Genomic DNA, 13,910 nt, shown 5'->3' on the forward strand with positions numbered 1-13,910 from the left:
ACATAACCGTTATGGCCGTTGATAAGACAGCGTGTTGTAACGTCGTCAAAGGGACGAGGGTTACGTAATGTCCAACAGTCCCGTAATAATCTAAAAACCTCATTTCTTACCCCAATTACCGACTCCGTCACTTGTGGAAACGTTTTGTTTAATAGTTGTAGCCCGATGTTCTTGTTCTCACTTTGGTGAGAAGCGAACATTACTAATCCGTAAGCATAACATGCTTCTTTATGTTGCATGTTAGCCGCTTTTTCTAAATCACGAAGTCCAATATTCTGATATATTGAGTCAAAATAATTTCTTAACCCGTTGCGTAAAATAGCATTTGGGTTCCCCGCAATATATGCGTCAAAGTAAACACATCGTAACTTATGGGTTTCCCAATGTGATATCCCCCATCTTTCAAACGAAAGTCTCTTATAAACCAAGACATTCTTGGAACGTTCTTCGAATGTCTTACAAACTGATCTCGCCTTAAATAGTTGTGCCGAGGAATTCTGGCCGACTCTAGACAAGATTTCATCAATCATGTCTCCGGGTAGGTCTCTTAAAATATTGGGTTGTCTATCCATTTTGTGTTTTTAAACTGTAAAATAGACAAGAGTTAGATTCATAAAAAAAATACTTATTAATACAAGCAATTTTTACATATATCATAAAGCATAAGAACACTATATTACATATATTACACCACACGAATACAACTATCTTATTCCGACTCGCTCGTTTCTTCTTCTTCAGTTTTGGTTCGTTTTACCAAGTTTCTAGAATATATGATGTTCCCCTAATACGAGCCGTCGTTGTCCACATTGGTTTAGAAAAACCTGGTGGTTTAGAGGTTCCCGGGTCATTGTTACAACTTAAGGACTTCGGGGGTTGACGATACATATAAAGTTCATCGGGGTTAGAATTAGATTTCTCTATTTTTATGCCCTTTACCTTATTATTTTCTTTTGCCTTTTTAAATTCAGTTGGGGTAATTTCTATAACATCATTGGAATTCTCGTCGGAATCCGATTCATCGGAGAATTGGTAATCCTCCCAATATTTTGCTTCCTTGGCGGAAACACCATTGACCATAATTAACCTTGGTCGGTTGGTTGAGGATTCTCTTTTACTTAACCGTTTTATTATTTCCCCCACCGGTTCCGATTCTTCTTCCGGTTCCGATTCTTCTTCCGGTTCCGATTCTTCTTCCGGTTCCGACTCTACTTCCGGTTCCTCTTCGGGAACTTGTGAATCAGTCCACGAATCATTCCAATTTACATTTGACTCTTCATTATTATTAGGTGAGTCAATGGGACTTGTTCTAGAGGTAGACATCTATCACATAATATCAAACACGTTAAGAGATTAATATATCACATAATATTCATATGTTAAAAATATATAGTTTCCAACAAAAATGTTAAGCAATCATTTTTAAAGAAAAACGGTCGAAGTCCAGACTCACTAATGCATCCTAACAAACTCAATAAGACACACTAATGCAAATTTTCTGGTTCTCTAAGACCAACGCTCGGATACCAACTGAAATGTCCCGTTCTTATTGATTAAAAACGTTCCATATTAATTGATTTCGTTGCGAGGTTTTGACCTCTATATGAGACGTTTTTCAAAGACTGCATTCATTTTTAAAACAAACCATAACCTTTATTTCATAAATAAAGGTTTAAAAGCTTTACGTAGATTATCAAATAATGATAATCTAAAATATCCTGTTTACACACGACCATTACATAATGGTTTACAATACAAATATGTTACATCGAAATCAGTTTCTTGAATGCAGTTTTTACACAATATCATACAAACATGGACTCCAAATCTTGTCCTTATTTTAGTATGCAACAGCGGAAGCTCTTAGTATTCACCTGAGAATAAACATGCTTTAAACGTCAACAAAAATGTTGGTGAGTTATAGGTTTAACCTATATATATCAAATCGTAACAATAGACCACAAGATTTCATATTTCAATACACATCCCATACATAGAGATAAAAATCATTCATATGGTGAACACCTGGTAACCGACAATAACAAGATGCATATATAAGAATATCCCCATCATTCCGGGACACCCTTCGGATATGATATAAATTTCGAAGTACTAAAGCATCCGGTACTTTGGATGGGGTTTGTTAGGCCCAATAGATCTATCTTTAGGATTCGCGTCAATTAGGGTATCTGTTCCCTAATTCTTAGATTACCAGACTTAATAAAAAGGGGCATATTCGATTTCGATAATTCAACCATAGAATGTAGTTTCACGTACTTGTGTCTATTTTGTAAATCATTTATAAAACCTGCATGTATTCTCATCCCAAAAATATTAGATTTTAAAAGTGGGACTATAACTCACTTTCACAGATTTTTACTTCGTCGGGAAGTAAGACTTGGCCACTGGTTGATTCACGAACCTATAACAATATATACATATATATCAAAGTATGTTCAAAATATATTTACAACACTTTTAATATATTTTGATGTTTTAAGTTTATTAAGTCAGCTGTCCTCGTTAGTAACCTACAACTAGTTGTCCACAGTTAGATGTACAAAAATAAATCTATAAATATTATATTGAATCAATCCACGACCCAGTGTATACGTATCTCAGTATTGATCACAACTCAAACTATATATATTTTGGAATCAACCTCAACCCCGTATAGCTAACTCCAACATTCACATATAGAGTGTCTATGGTTGTTCCGAAATATATATAGATGCGTCGACATGATAGGTCGAAACATTGTATACGTGTCTATGGTATCTCAAGATTACATAATATACAATACAAGTTGATTAAGTTATGGTTGGAATAGATTTGTTACCAATTTTCACGTAGCTAAAATGAGAAAAATTATCCAATCTTGTTTTACCCATAACTTCTTCATTTTAAATCCGTTTTGAGTGAATCAAATTGCTATGGTTTCATATTGAACTCTATTTTATGAATATAAACAGAAAAAGTATAGGTTTATAGTCGGAAAAATAAGTTACAAGTCGTTTTTGTAAAGGTAGTCATTTCAGTCGAAAGAACGACGTCTAGATGACCATTTTAGAAAACATACTTCCACTTTGAGTTTAACCATAATTTTTGGATATAGTTCCATGTTCATAATAAAAATCATTTTCTCAGAATAACATCTTTTAAATCAAAGTTTATCATAGTTTTTAATTAACTAACCCAAAACAGCCCGCGGTGTTACTACGACGGCGTAAATCCGGTTTTACGGTGTTTTTCGTGTTTCCAGGTTTTAAATCATTAAGTTAGCATATCATATAGATATAGAACATGTGTTTAGTTGATTTTAAAAGTCAAGTTAGAAGGATTAACTTTTATTTGCGAACAAGTTTAGAATTTACTAAACTATGTTCTAGTGATTACAAGTTTAAACCTTCGAATAAGATAGCTTTATATGTATGAATCGAATGATGTTATGAACATCATTACTACCTTAAGTTCCTTGGATAAACCTACTGGAAAAGAGAAAAATGGATCTAGCTTCAACGGATCCTTGGATGGCTCAAAGTTCTTGAAGCAGAATCATGACACGAAAACAAGTTCAAGTAAGATCATCACTTGAAATAAGATTGTTATAGTTATAGAAATTGAACCAAAGTTTGAATATGATTATTACCTTGTATTAGAATGATAACCTACTGTAAGAAACAAAGATTTCTTGAGGTTGGATGATCACCTTACAAGATTGGAAGTGAGCTAGCAAACTTGAAAGTATTCTTGATTTTATGTAACTAGAACTTGTAGAATATATGAAGAACACTTAGAACTTGAAGATAGAACTTGAGAGAGATCAATTAGATGAAGAAAATTGAAGAATGAAAGTGTTTGTAGGTGTTTTTGGTCGTTGGTGTATGGATTAGATATAAAGGATATGTAATTTTGTTTTCATGTAAATAAGTCATGAATGATTACTCATATTTTTGTAATTTTATGAGATATTTCATGCTAGTTGCCAAATGATGGTTCCCACATGTGTTAGGTGACTCACATGGGCTGCTAAGAGCTGATCATTGGAGTGTATATACCAATAGTACATACATCTAAAAGCTGTGTATTGTACGAGTACGAATACGGGTGCATACGAGTAGAATTGTTGATGAAACTGAACGAGGATGTAATTGTAAGCATTTTTGTTAAGTAGAAGTATTTTGATAAGTGTATTGAAGTCTTTCAAAAGTGTATAAATACATATTAAAACACTACATGTATATACATTTTAACTGAGTCGTTAAGTCATCGTTAGTCGTTACATGTAAGTGTTGTTTTGAAACCTTTAGGTTAACGATCTTGTTAAATGTTATTAAACCAATGTTTATAATATCAAATGAGATTTTAAATTATTATATTATCATGATATTATCATGTATGAATATCTCTTAATATGATATATATACATTAAATGTCTTTACAACGATAATCGTTACATATATGTCTCGTTTAAAAATCATTAAGTTAGTAGTCTTGTTTTTACATATGTAGTTCATTGTTAATATACTTAATGATATGTCTACTTATAATAGTATCATGTTAACTATATATATATATATATCCATATATATGTCATCATATAGTTTTTACAAGTTTTAACGTTCGTGAATCACCGGTCAACTTGGGTGGTCAATTGTCTATATGAAACATATTTCAATTAATCAAGTCTTAACAAGTTTGATTGCTTAACATGTTGGAAACATTTAATCATGTAAATATCAAACTTAATTAATTTATATAAACATGGAAAAGTTCGGGTCACTACATACAAGACCTGACATTTCTTTGGCAGTTAATTTGTTGGCAAGGTTCAGCTCAGCTCCTACCAAAAGACACTGGAATGGGATCAAATACATATTTAGATACCTTCGAGGAACTACTGATTTAGGATTATTTTATTCTAACGAATCAAAACAAGTTTTGGTTGGTTATGCAGATGCAGGTTATTTATCTGATCCACATAAAGCTAAATCTCAAAATGGATATGTATTCCTAAATGGAGGTACTGCAATATCATGGCGTTCTAAAAAACAAACACTTGTTGCAACATCATCAAATCATGCCGAAGTGATTGCATTACATGAAGCTACTCGAGAATGTTTTTGGTTGAGATCAATGACAAAACTCATTACTGATTCTTGTGGACTAGAACGCGATAAAAGTCCAACAACTATCTATGAAGATAATGCAGCTCGCATAGCACAGATGAAAGAATGGTATATCAAAAGTGACCGAACAAAACACATACCTCCTAGATTTTTCTCATATACTCAATATCTCATCAAAGACAACCAGATTGAAATGAGATATGTTCAATCCAGCAAAAACTCTGCCGATCTTTTCACCAAAGTACTTCCAACTGCTATTTTTAGAACGCAAATTCACAATATTGGCATGAGGCATGTTCAAAAGATGTAAGATGTAAAAGATCAACGATGTCTACTTGAGGGGGAGTCAACTTTATGCTGCACTCTTTTTCCCTTGGCTAAAGTTTTTATCCCACTGGGTTTTTCTTTAGCAAGGTTTTTAACGAGTCAGTACTAGTTACTCTTTAATAAAATTTGTCATCCAAGGGGGAGTGTTATGATAAAGACAAATCAAGTGAATGATCAAATTCATGAATAATGATAAAGCAAGTGGATGATCACGGATATTACTATTTCACATATTTGCACAGTAAAATTTGTAGTATAAATATGTAATCAAATGTAATCACTCAGTGCACCATTCTTACATATATATTTCATATATATTCTCTCTCTCTCTTTATATCTTCTAATAATTATCAATAGTCCACAGTCACAAACCGCGTCACTAAAGGTAGTTATAAGCCTACTGAATTATAACACGTCACTAAAGGTAGTTATAAGCCTACTGAATTATAACAAAACAAACAAAATACCCTTATGTTTTGTCCAACCAAGGGAAAAGTATAAGCTGGTGATGTTTTCACAGTTAATGTCTACAAAATCATCGAATAGGATCAATCATAAAAGTGTACTTTCGAACATTCAATACTTGATTTTCCATAGTACAGAAGAATTAGACTTGTCAGCAGCAAACTTTAAGGCAGGTGAGACCATTTCTACATTAAGCGGCTTCAACTTGAATTTCAACAAAGATGGTAACTCTTTGTATCTCGATTGTTTTCGCTTTAAGACTTCAAAGTATGCTGTTAATCCAAGCCATTCCACTTCTCTCTTTTTCACTTTAAGAATCGGCCTTAAACTAGTATCAACATCAACCGAGTACATCCGCTTTTTCATAAGCTTATACATATACCTGAGATAATGTGTACAATCATTACAATTACTTAACTACAATCAAGGTTGGAAAAATCGCGAGACGAAGACGAATCGGTCGGGACTTTGAAACAACTAGTCGGTCGAGTCAGGGTCGAGTCGGACACTGGCTAATGTTGACTTTTAGTAATATATATTTAACATAAATATATTACACATATATATATCAAACATATGTATAGGGTACACAATCTAAGTATAGAAAATATTAAAAACTTGACCTAACTTTGACTAACCTTGACTTCGAATGACTTTAACCCGACTTTTTAGCGTTGACCGACTTATTAGACGTTTTTGACCCAACTTTTTGCAGTTGACCTAACTAGTCGGCCGACACGGCTGCCGTTTACATCACTGACTACGATCTATGTTCACAAAATATATACGATAGTTGATTAATGGAGTCAGTGCCCATATTTATTACTCCGTACCTGATAGAGTTGTGGATAATGGCCATATGAGATCCTGAGTCAAAACAACAGGTGTCAAGTAAATCACACAAATAACAGTGGAACTTCATTGCGCAAAGCAGGAATGTTTGATAGATATTTAATCGAACGACAGCTGCAGAGTTGATATGTGAATCGTAAAAAATAGCATGACATTTGGGTCGCAAGTAATCACAGATTTTATCCTTGAAATGATGACCCGGATTCCCTTGCCAACAGACTGTGAGAGTTGACCTTAAATGACCATCCAGGTACCTATTGCACCAAAATTATAAATATATAGCAGAAGTTTATTATAACATGACTCTCCATTGTAAGAAACGAGGTGTGTGTGGGCCCCGTTTCACTGAGGAAAAAAGTAAACGAACAAAAAGGAAAAATTACTAAAATACTATACCTGGCAAACCAAACCCAAAGTGCTCAATCTGGGTCTAATGGGTCTTGCATATGGATCAAACGGGTCGAGTTGTAAAGTTTCCAGTTTTTGAGATTCGCATCCCTAAAAATTGGTCCAATGAGCTTTTTAAAACATATTGGGTCTTAGACAAAAAAATAAGAAATAGGTCGATCGAGTTCAAATCCACCAAGTCCAACAAATAGAGACGGGTCCAACGGGTCGAGCTGTAAAATTCTGGATATTGCACGATGTAATTTTTCAAAATAAAATAAAAAATAATAAAATAATAAAAATGATAAAAAAAATATTTAAAACTATAATTTTATTGAACAAAATGGTTCTCGACCCGACCCAAGCCGTTTGGGTCTCGACCCACTCAGACCCAACCCAACCCGTTTGACCATTTAAATTCTGACCCGTTTCGACCCATGACACGTTTTGACCCAAACCCATTTGGGTCTCGACTCAACCCGACCCGACCCGTTTGCCAGGCATATAAAAAATTATAAATACTCCTGCGTATACAACTACAGGGGCATCTTAGTAATTAAACATGGTGCAAAGTTAGTATAGTGAGCAATTTGTCGAAGGAAAACCTTGTGTAATCTGCCTGAACTTCTAGAGTTTTACAGTTGATCAACAAACCACTCCACCGAATAAACTTATTATCGTTTCCGTCAATATACAGCCTATTTGACGAAGGACTACTCTTGTCAACATCAAAACTTAGACCAAATTTTTCTTTGTTCATGTTACAATTATATTCACAGAATCCTCTTTCCAACCTCGAACAGAACGCAAGAGCCTGTTTTCTTGATGTTGATATGAAAAGAAAGTCGTCAATAAACCTAAGCAGCAAATCTTGTCTGTCTGAAACTCCAGTTTCGGTAACCTTATTTAGATACGGAACAAGTTTTGTACTTTCCATGTGTCCCAAGTAAATCGAGCAAAGTAGTGAAGACAAAATACTTCCTTGAGTTATACCAATTTTTTGCAGGTAAAAACTGTTGTTTACACGCAACACGTTGTACTTGACATGCTGTTGAAGATTAAAATGAAGATCCTCTTTTCGTGCTGTTCTGCTTTTACCCTGAAGTATTCAAGGTACAAATATATAAGCAAGGTTGCAAAAATACTACTCGGTAGGGTATTTTTTGAGAGTACTCGGATGTTGACCAAGTTTGACTTTGACTGATTTTGACCAAGTTTGACTTTGACTGATTTTGACCAAATCTGACTTTGACTGATTTTAACCAATTTTGACTTTGACTGACTTTGACTGATTTTGACCCAGTTTTGACCAATTTTCCGAGTGATTCCAAGTTTTGACTGAGTTTGACCGAGTAATCCAAGTAATGGGACCGAGTTTTCCCGAGTTTTGACTTTGACCAAGTTTGACCGAGTAATCCAAGTAATTGGACTGAGTAATCAGGAGACTTTTTTTGCCGAGTACTCGCCAAGTACTCTCTGAGTGCTTTCGAGTTCTGCAACACTGTATATAAGTATGTATACGACTATATGTAGTGTGTATGCATGACCGGATGCATATATGTGTGTGATACATATGTGATACCTGATTAACAAGGACACTGTGAAATGAGTGAGCATGAACATGAGATCGAAACTTTGTAGACATATTAATATGTTGGCAGATTTTCATGAATCCATTTGATGACACAATTTGGTTAGTTTGATGTAGAAGATGATCATCAGTTATAACATCTTTCATTACGTGAAGAAGTTTATCTTGAACAATTGAATCATAAGCTTTTTGAACATCAGCCACAACCATATATACACAAGGCAAATTGTTCGATCCACTTTTAAGACGAGATAAAAACTCACGTAACTTTAAGTGCACGTCGTTGTAACTGAAGACTGACGACCCTAATGTTTTTGGTTTTTTAATTTGCACGTCTTTTAATGCAGCGTGCAGATCTCGAAGAACAACATTAACAGGCTTGAAAACTTTACTAGCGGATGTTAAATTCAGTCGCGATGATGATTTAAGATTAGCGAGTGGACGAATTCCGTTAACTTTTGGACGGAATCTAACTCTGGAGAAACCGAAAGTTCTAGAATTAACAATCTTTTTAACGGATTTTGTATCTAACAAGCTATAGGACTGATCTTGTAAGCATGATATGGAGTTTTTCATTAGATTCTCCCAATGTGATTTCTCGTAATAGAAGACTTCTAGTTTTCCATGCTCACTTTCAGTTACATAGAAGTTAGCTTGTAACAATGGCACTACAAGGTATGTAAAAAACCAAAAGATCCATCTTCTTAATATATCTCGTTTTGTACTTAAGTTGCAAAGAGAGTTTTTATCTGATAAGAACGGGAAATTTGATATTTTCAGTTTATGCATACATTGATGCAAGGAAAACTTCTCGTATATCCGTAGCCTGATAAACTTAGATATATTCTTCCTAAAAACCCTGCTATTCAATGAGGTTCCTAATAGTTCGCGAGGAACAATGCTCCTGCACGCTGCCCATATAAATGACACCACTTGCTTTTTTGAACAATGCTGTATCACAATTGAACATGAATGAGATATTCTCAGATGAGTAGTAACTAAATAGCATTAAGAAAACCACGGAAAACTGATATTATCAAGAGGCATGGGACTAAAAGAAACGTATAGATACGATGGATAGATAATTATTTCATCAAATACTTACCCCGGAGAGGGAGCTTTCGCCTTCATTGGCGTTAATGAATATATGCTTATTAAGTATCCTCTCACGTGAGCAACGAGCTGCTCTCCGTATAAGCATTTTAAGCAGCTTATGAAGAGAGTGATATCTGTATATACAAACCAGGGGAGTATAAGAATGGATAGAAAAACTCATGAGCATTTAAACCTTTTATACAACATGTGTGCCCTAGACATTATGCTTTGTGATGATGGCACACAAGTAAGGAGGTGAATAAGGCAATCCCTTTTCGCCAAATTTACACGGAAAGCACACAAGAGGTGGTGCCCTCTTAGTGTAGTGTTTAGTTGCATGGTTTATAAAGATATAATCTGTATTTTGTATGTATAAGAAATAAGAAACTAGTTTTAGTTGCTAGTTTTCTCCCGTCATAGAAACCAACACACAATGAAAGATTACTAGTGTTTCCAAAAGCGAAAGGTGTTTAATAATGTACACAAGATAATATACATCACAAATTAAACCATCCTAAGATAGTCTATTGATTAAGGCCTTCAAGAGGGTCTTAGGTTAAAAAAAAAAAGAGGGTACAGTGTTTTGATGATATAAAATTCTCCGGGGTACCGTCCCCTTTTTCAAAAAAAAGAGGGTCTTAGGTTCAAACCCCAATGGCAACATATCTTGGGATGGCCAAGGAAATGGTCGGGATCAATCACGGGATAACCAGAACCTTATCCGTTTAATATACAACACGAATTAGAAGAAATGCGTTTTCTCAATCTTGTCAAGGGGTTGAGGAGAACTAGCATTCGGTTAGTGTTGGATTGTTGCTCGCACGTGGATTACCAATAGATGGAGGCTCATTTGGTACCTAATTTTTTTTTACTATCTATTTCTTCTCAAGTTTAAGGCATCAAAGGTTGTAGTCTTGAACTCACTCTTTTATGTCTTAGTTTCTTAATCTCATTCGTTTGATTTTTGGTGGGATGTTTTTGAAAGGTTTAACGAATGTTGCACATACTTCCATTGTGAATATCATTTCAATAGTTTATACAAACCCCAACACTTTAACTAAAATAAAGTTCAGAGTAAAGTTGGTTACCTGTTTATGCAATTAGTCCATTTAATTACACAACCATGGGTATGTACAAATATATCATTGCTACACTTACAGGCATGTCGTCTTAGAAGTGCAAATGTAATTTCTGTGAGAGCATACGTTTGAATGAGCGGCTATGCTGGAATCACTTAACCCAAAAACTTCTTTCATGAGAGCACTCACACCGACTACATTTGGCTTCAGAAAATTTAACATGTCTAGCATTTTTAAGGTCACAATAATACTATTAACATTTAATATAAAGTTCTATACAGATGAGACAACAGCTTGGAAAGGATACATTTATTGGGAAGAATTGATGACCCACGTTCCAGTTTATATAGCATTGATCGCTTACTAATCTGAACTTCACTGGGAAGTTTCTGCATTCTTTCCCAAACTGAACAACAAGAGCACGGGAATTTCATCTGTGTATATATTATTATTTTATAAGCTAAACTTGCAACTTTGTAACATTCATATTGATTGCAATACATTAAAGCAATCTAAGACTTAATAAAACAAAAAGGATCAACACACACACACACACAACACTTAAAAACTAAGTACCTTCTCCTCAGGTAAGGAACAGTTTGTATCACACATGTTCTGCGATGACAGCTTCCTACGTTTATGCCTGTGCTGTCGAGCATGTAATCTCGATCGCTTCCGAAATTTAGCCACAGACAAAACTACGTTATCTTGAGCATTTTCATGACAACTCAAGGAACTTTCTGGCATATCAATGTTCATGGAGACAGGGATAACTTCATGATACCTCTCTGGATCACCTGAATTTAATGTACATAAAGATCAGCAACTTGTAAATCATAAAGATATGAACATCTACATATTCATGTTGATCAAAATACAACTTTACAGGAAACACGTAATAAGGATATGGTAACAAATATATTTAAAAAATAAAGTACAAGTCAAGAAAAATAACAAGCTTAGTTGTCAAGTAATTATTTGTAGCAATACTATAAAGTGTGTTACCTAATGCAGGCTGTTGATTCTTAGACCCAGACGTATGCTTTAATAATTTCCAGCACAAGTTATCAATGGGAAATCCTGCTACCTGATGATGTTTCTTTAGATTCAGAGGCACAAATATTGACGAATACCTCAGTATATGAACCATGAGGCCATCTCCTACCTGCAAATAAAATAAAAGAAGTAACCCTTATATAGACGACATTAAATATGAAACCAATGAGTTGTCACCTCCTTTGTGCAATTACTAAATTGATTGCTAATTTACTCATTTCACCATAACTGTTATGTATTGATCATAACACTTTTTGAAACATTTCATTAGTTTATATATTGTTGTAAACTTTGCAAGAACTCAACCAAAAGAGACAGATATGAATTACCCTCTGTAATAGCAGACTCCATGAAGGTGATGTTAGAGCTTCTAAAATGATGCTGGAACGATCAAGCTGTCAAAATAAATATATTCATTAGAATTAGAATTATTATAATTCTGCAGCTCATAAACTACAATACAAGTCATTTTTATCTACTGAACTCGAAGCAATATCGTACCTTATTATAACCTGTGCATATCACATTCTTTGTAGATATATTCTCATGTAAAATCATTTCAATTGTCCTCCTAACAATCTGTACATATCCATCAATGATCAATACAGTCTTATTAAATTCATAAAAACTTCTTATAACATTCAATCAAAATAAAATAAAATTCAATTCAATTTTATTTAAACAGATTTTGCACAGGAATTGAAGCCCTAATCAGTCAACTACATATTCATGTCACATTATTATTTTCTCCAAATTTCATCCGTATCACATTCACATATTCACATCATAATAATGCATAGACATCACAAATTATAAACACATAAGTCATATTTGACCACATAATAAGATATATAAATAGATGATACATATACATAGGTATATGATATATCTAATGATAGACCTCAAGTTGAGACCAGCGAGATTGAGGATCGAAATGTGAAAGAGAAGGTGCATTATCGGAGATGACGATGAAGCACAGGTTGAGAAGATTCCGGTAATCGGAAGGATCGTCTTCTCGGAGAAGAAATGACATACGGTCACCGGCGCAGCAGCAACGAAGACAATTCCGGCTATCTTTGCAACAGCATTGAACCTTCGCCAGTGACGGTGAATGGATCAAAGATAATATGGTTTCAGCTAGGGTTTGGGCTCGGTTTCGGAACAATTTCCATACTACTTCAGGTACTCGCCGTTTTTTCGCCATTGAAGCGGGGAAAAAGAGAGCGGAGGTTTACTGTAGTCGGATGCTACTCCACGGTTAAAAATTTGTTTTTTTTTTTTTTTTGGTTGTTTTTTTAAGCATTTTGGGATCGGACTAAACCAAGTGCCGTTCTAGACAAAACTCGAGAACATGGCTGGTAAAAACTTTCTTTTCCCTTCGCAACGTGATATGCAAGAGGCGATCTTATGTGAATTTAAAAAAAGTAGTATCCTTGTGCCCATTAGACTAACAACACAACGATGCAGTTCAAAATGTTAGGCATTTATGGACCCAACAACGATCACTAATCAAAATATTGTGATCCCACAAGCGACAAACGGAAAGAATAAAGTAAAGAAACGTAAACGACATAAAAATTACGTGGTTATATGCAATCGGTTTGATTGCTTAGTTCACGGCCAACTAGAGTGATTTTTATTGATATTTTCGTGCATATGTTACAGGGTTACAATAAGATGTATTTATAATAAATAAACAACTTAGGGAGCAAGAAACAGCAATTCTGGAAACTTCCTCCCTGTCAGGCATGGGCCGCGTCGCGGCTAGATGTGGCCGCGGCGCGCCTCAACGGCTAAATCCAAAACAGTAAAATCTCCAAACTCGACCCCTGTTCATACACTAGGCCGCGTCGCGGTAGAGATAGTCGCGACGCGCCTCCCCTGTTGTTTTGATATTCTTCGCACATCTAACAATCTCCCACTTGAAGA

General features: G+C 34.8%; 1 protein-coding gene across 1 annotated transcript; it reads right to left on the bottom strand.

The window, feature by feature from the left end:
- Window positions 1-6,032: 6,032 nt before the first annotated feature.
- Window positions 6,033-13,185, bottom strand: LOC139900718 (telomerase reverse transcriptase). The gene is made up of 12 exons (XM_071883478.1): window positions 12,883-13,185; window positions 12,483-12,560; window positions 12,311-12,376; window positions 11,931-12,090; window positions 11,502-11,722; window positions 11,233-11,359; window positions 11,005-11,149; window positions 9,887-9,980; window positions 8,743-9,702; window positions 7,766-8,259; window positions 6,755-7,027; window positions 6,033-6,303 (listed from the first exon to the last, which is right to left on the bottom strand). Exons 1-12 carry the CDS (start codon window positions 13,183-13,185, stop codon window positions 6,033-6,035), a joined length of 3,192 nt encoding a protein of 1,063 aa, XP_071739579.1.
- Window positions 13,186-13,910: the final 725 nt, after the last annotated feature.

Source organism: Rutidosis leptorrhynchoides, chromosome 3 (assembly GCF_046630445.1).
Source record: "Rutidosis leptorrhynchoides isolate AG116_Rl617_1_P2 chromosome 3, CSIRO_AGI_Rlap_v1, whole genome shotgun sequence".
Taxonomy (NCBI): Eukaryota; Viridiplantae; Streptophyta; class Magnoliopsida; order Asterales; family Asteraceae; genus Rutidosis; species Rutidosis leptorrhynchoides.

What these genes read in the sequence shown, in the direction of transcription:
- LOC139900718 (XM_071883478.1), bottom strand. Translation starts at nt 13,185, where the DNA reads ATGGCGAAAAAACGGCGAGTACCTGAAGTAGTATGGAAATTGTTCCGA. An exon ending in CTCGCTGGTCTCAACTTGAG is followed by an intron (nt 12,561 to 12,882) that starts GTCTATCATTAG and finishes GGATATGTACAG; the next exon opens with ATTGTTAGGAGGACAATTGA. An exon ending in GTTCCTTACCTGAGGAGAAG is followed by an intron (nt 11,360 to 11,501) that starts GTACTTAGTTTT and finishes ATATATACACAG; the next exon opens with ATGAAATTCCCGTGCTCTTG.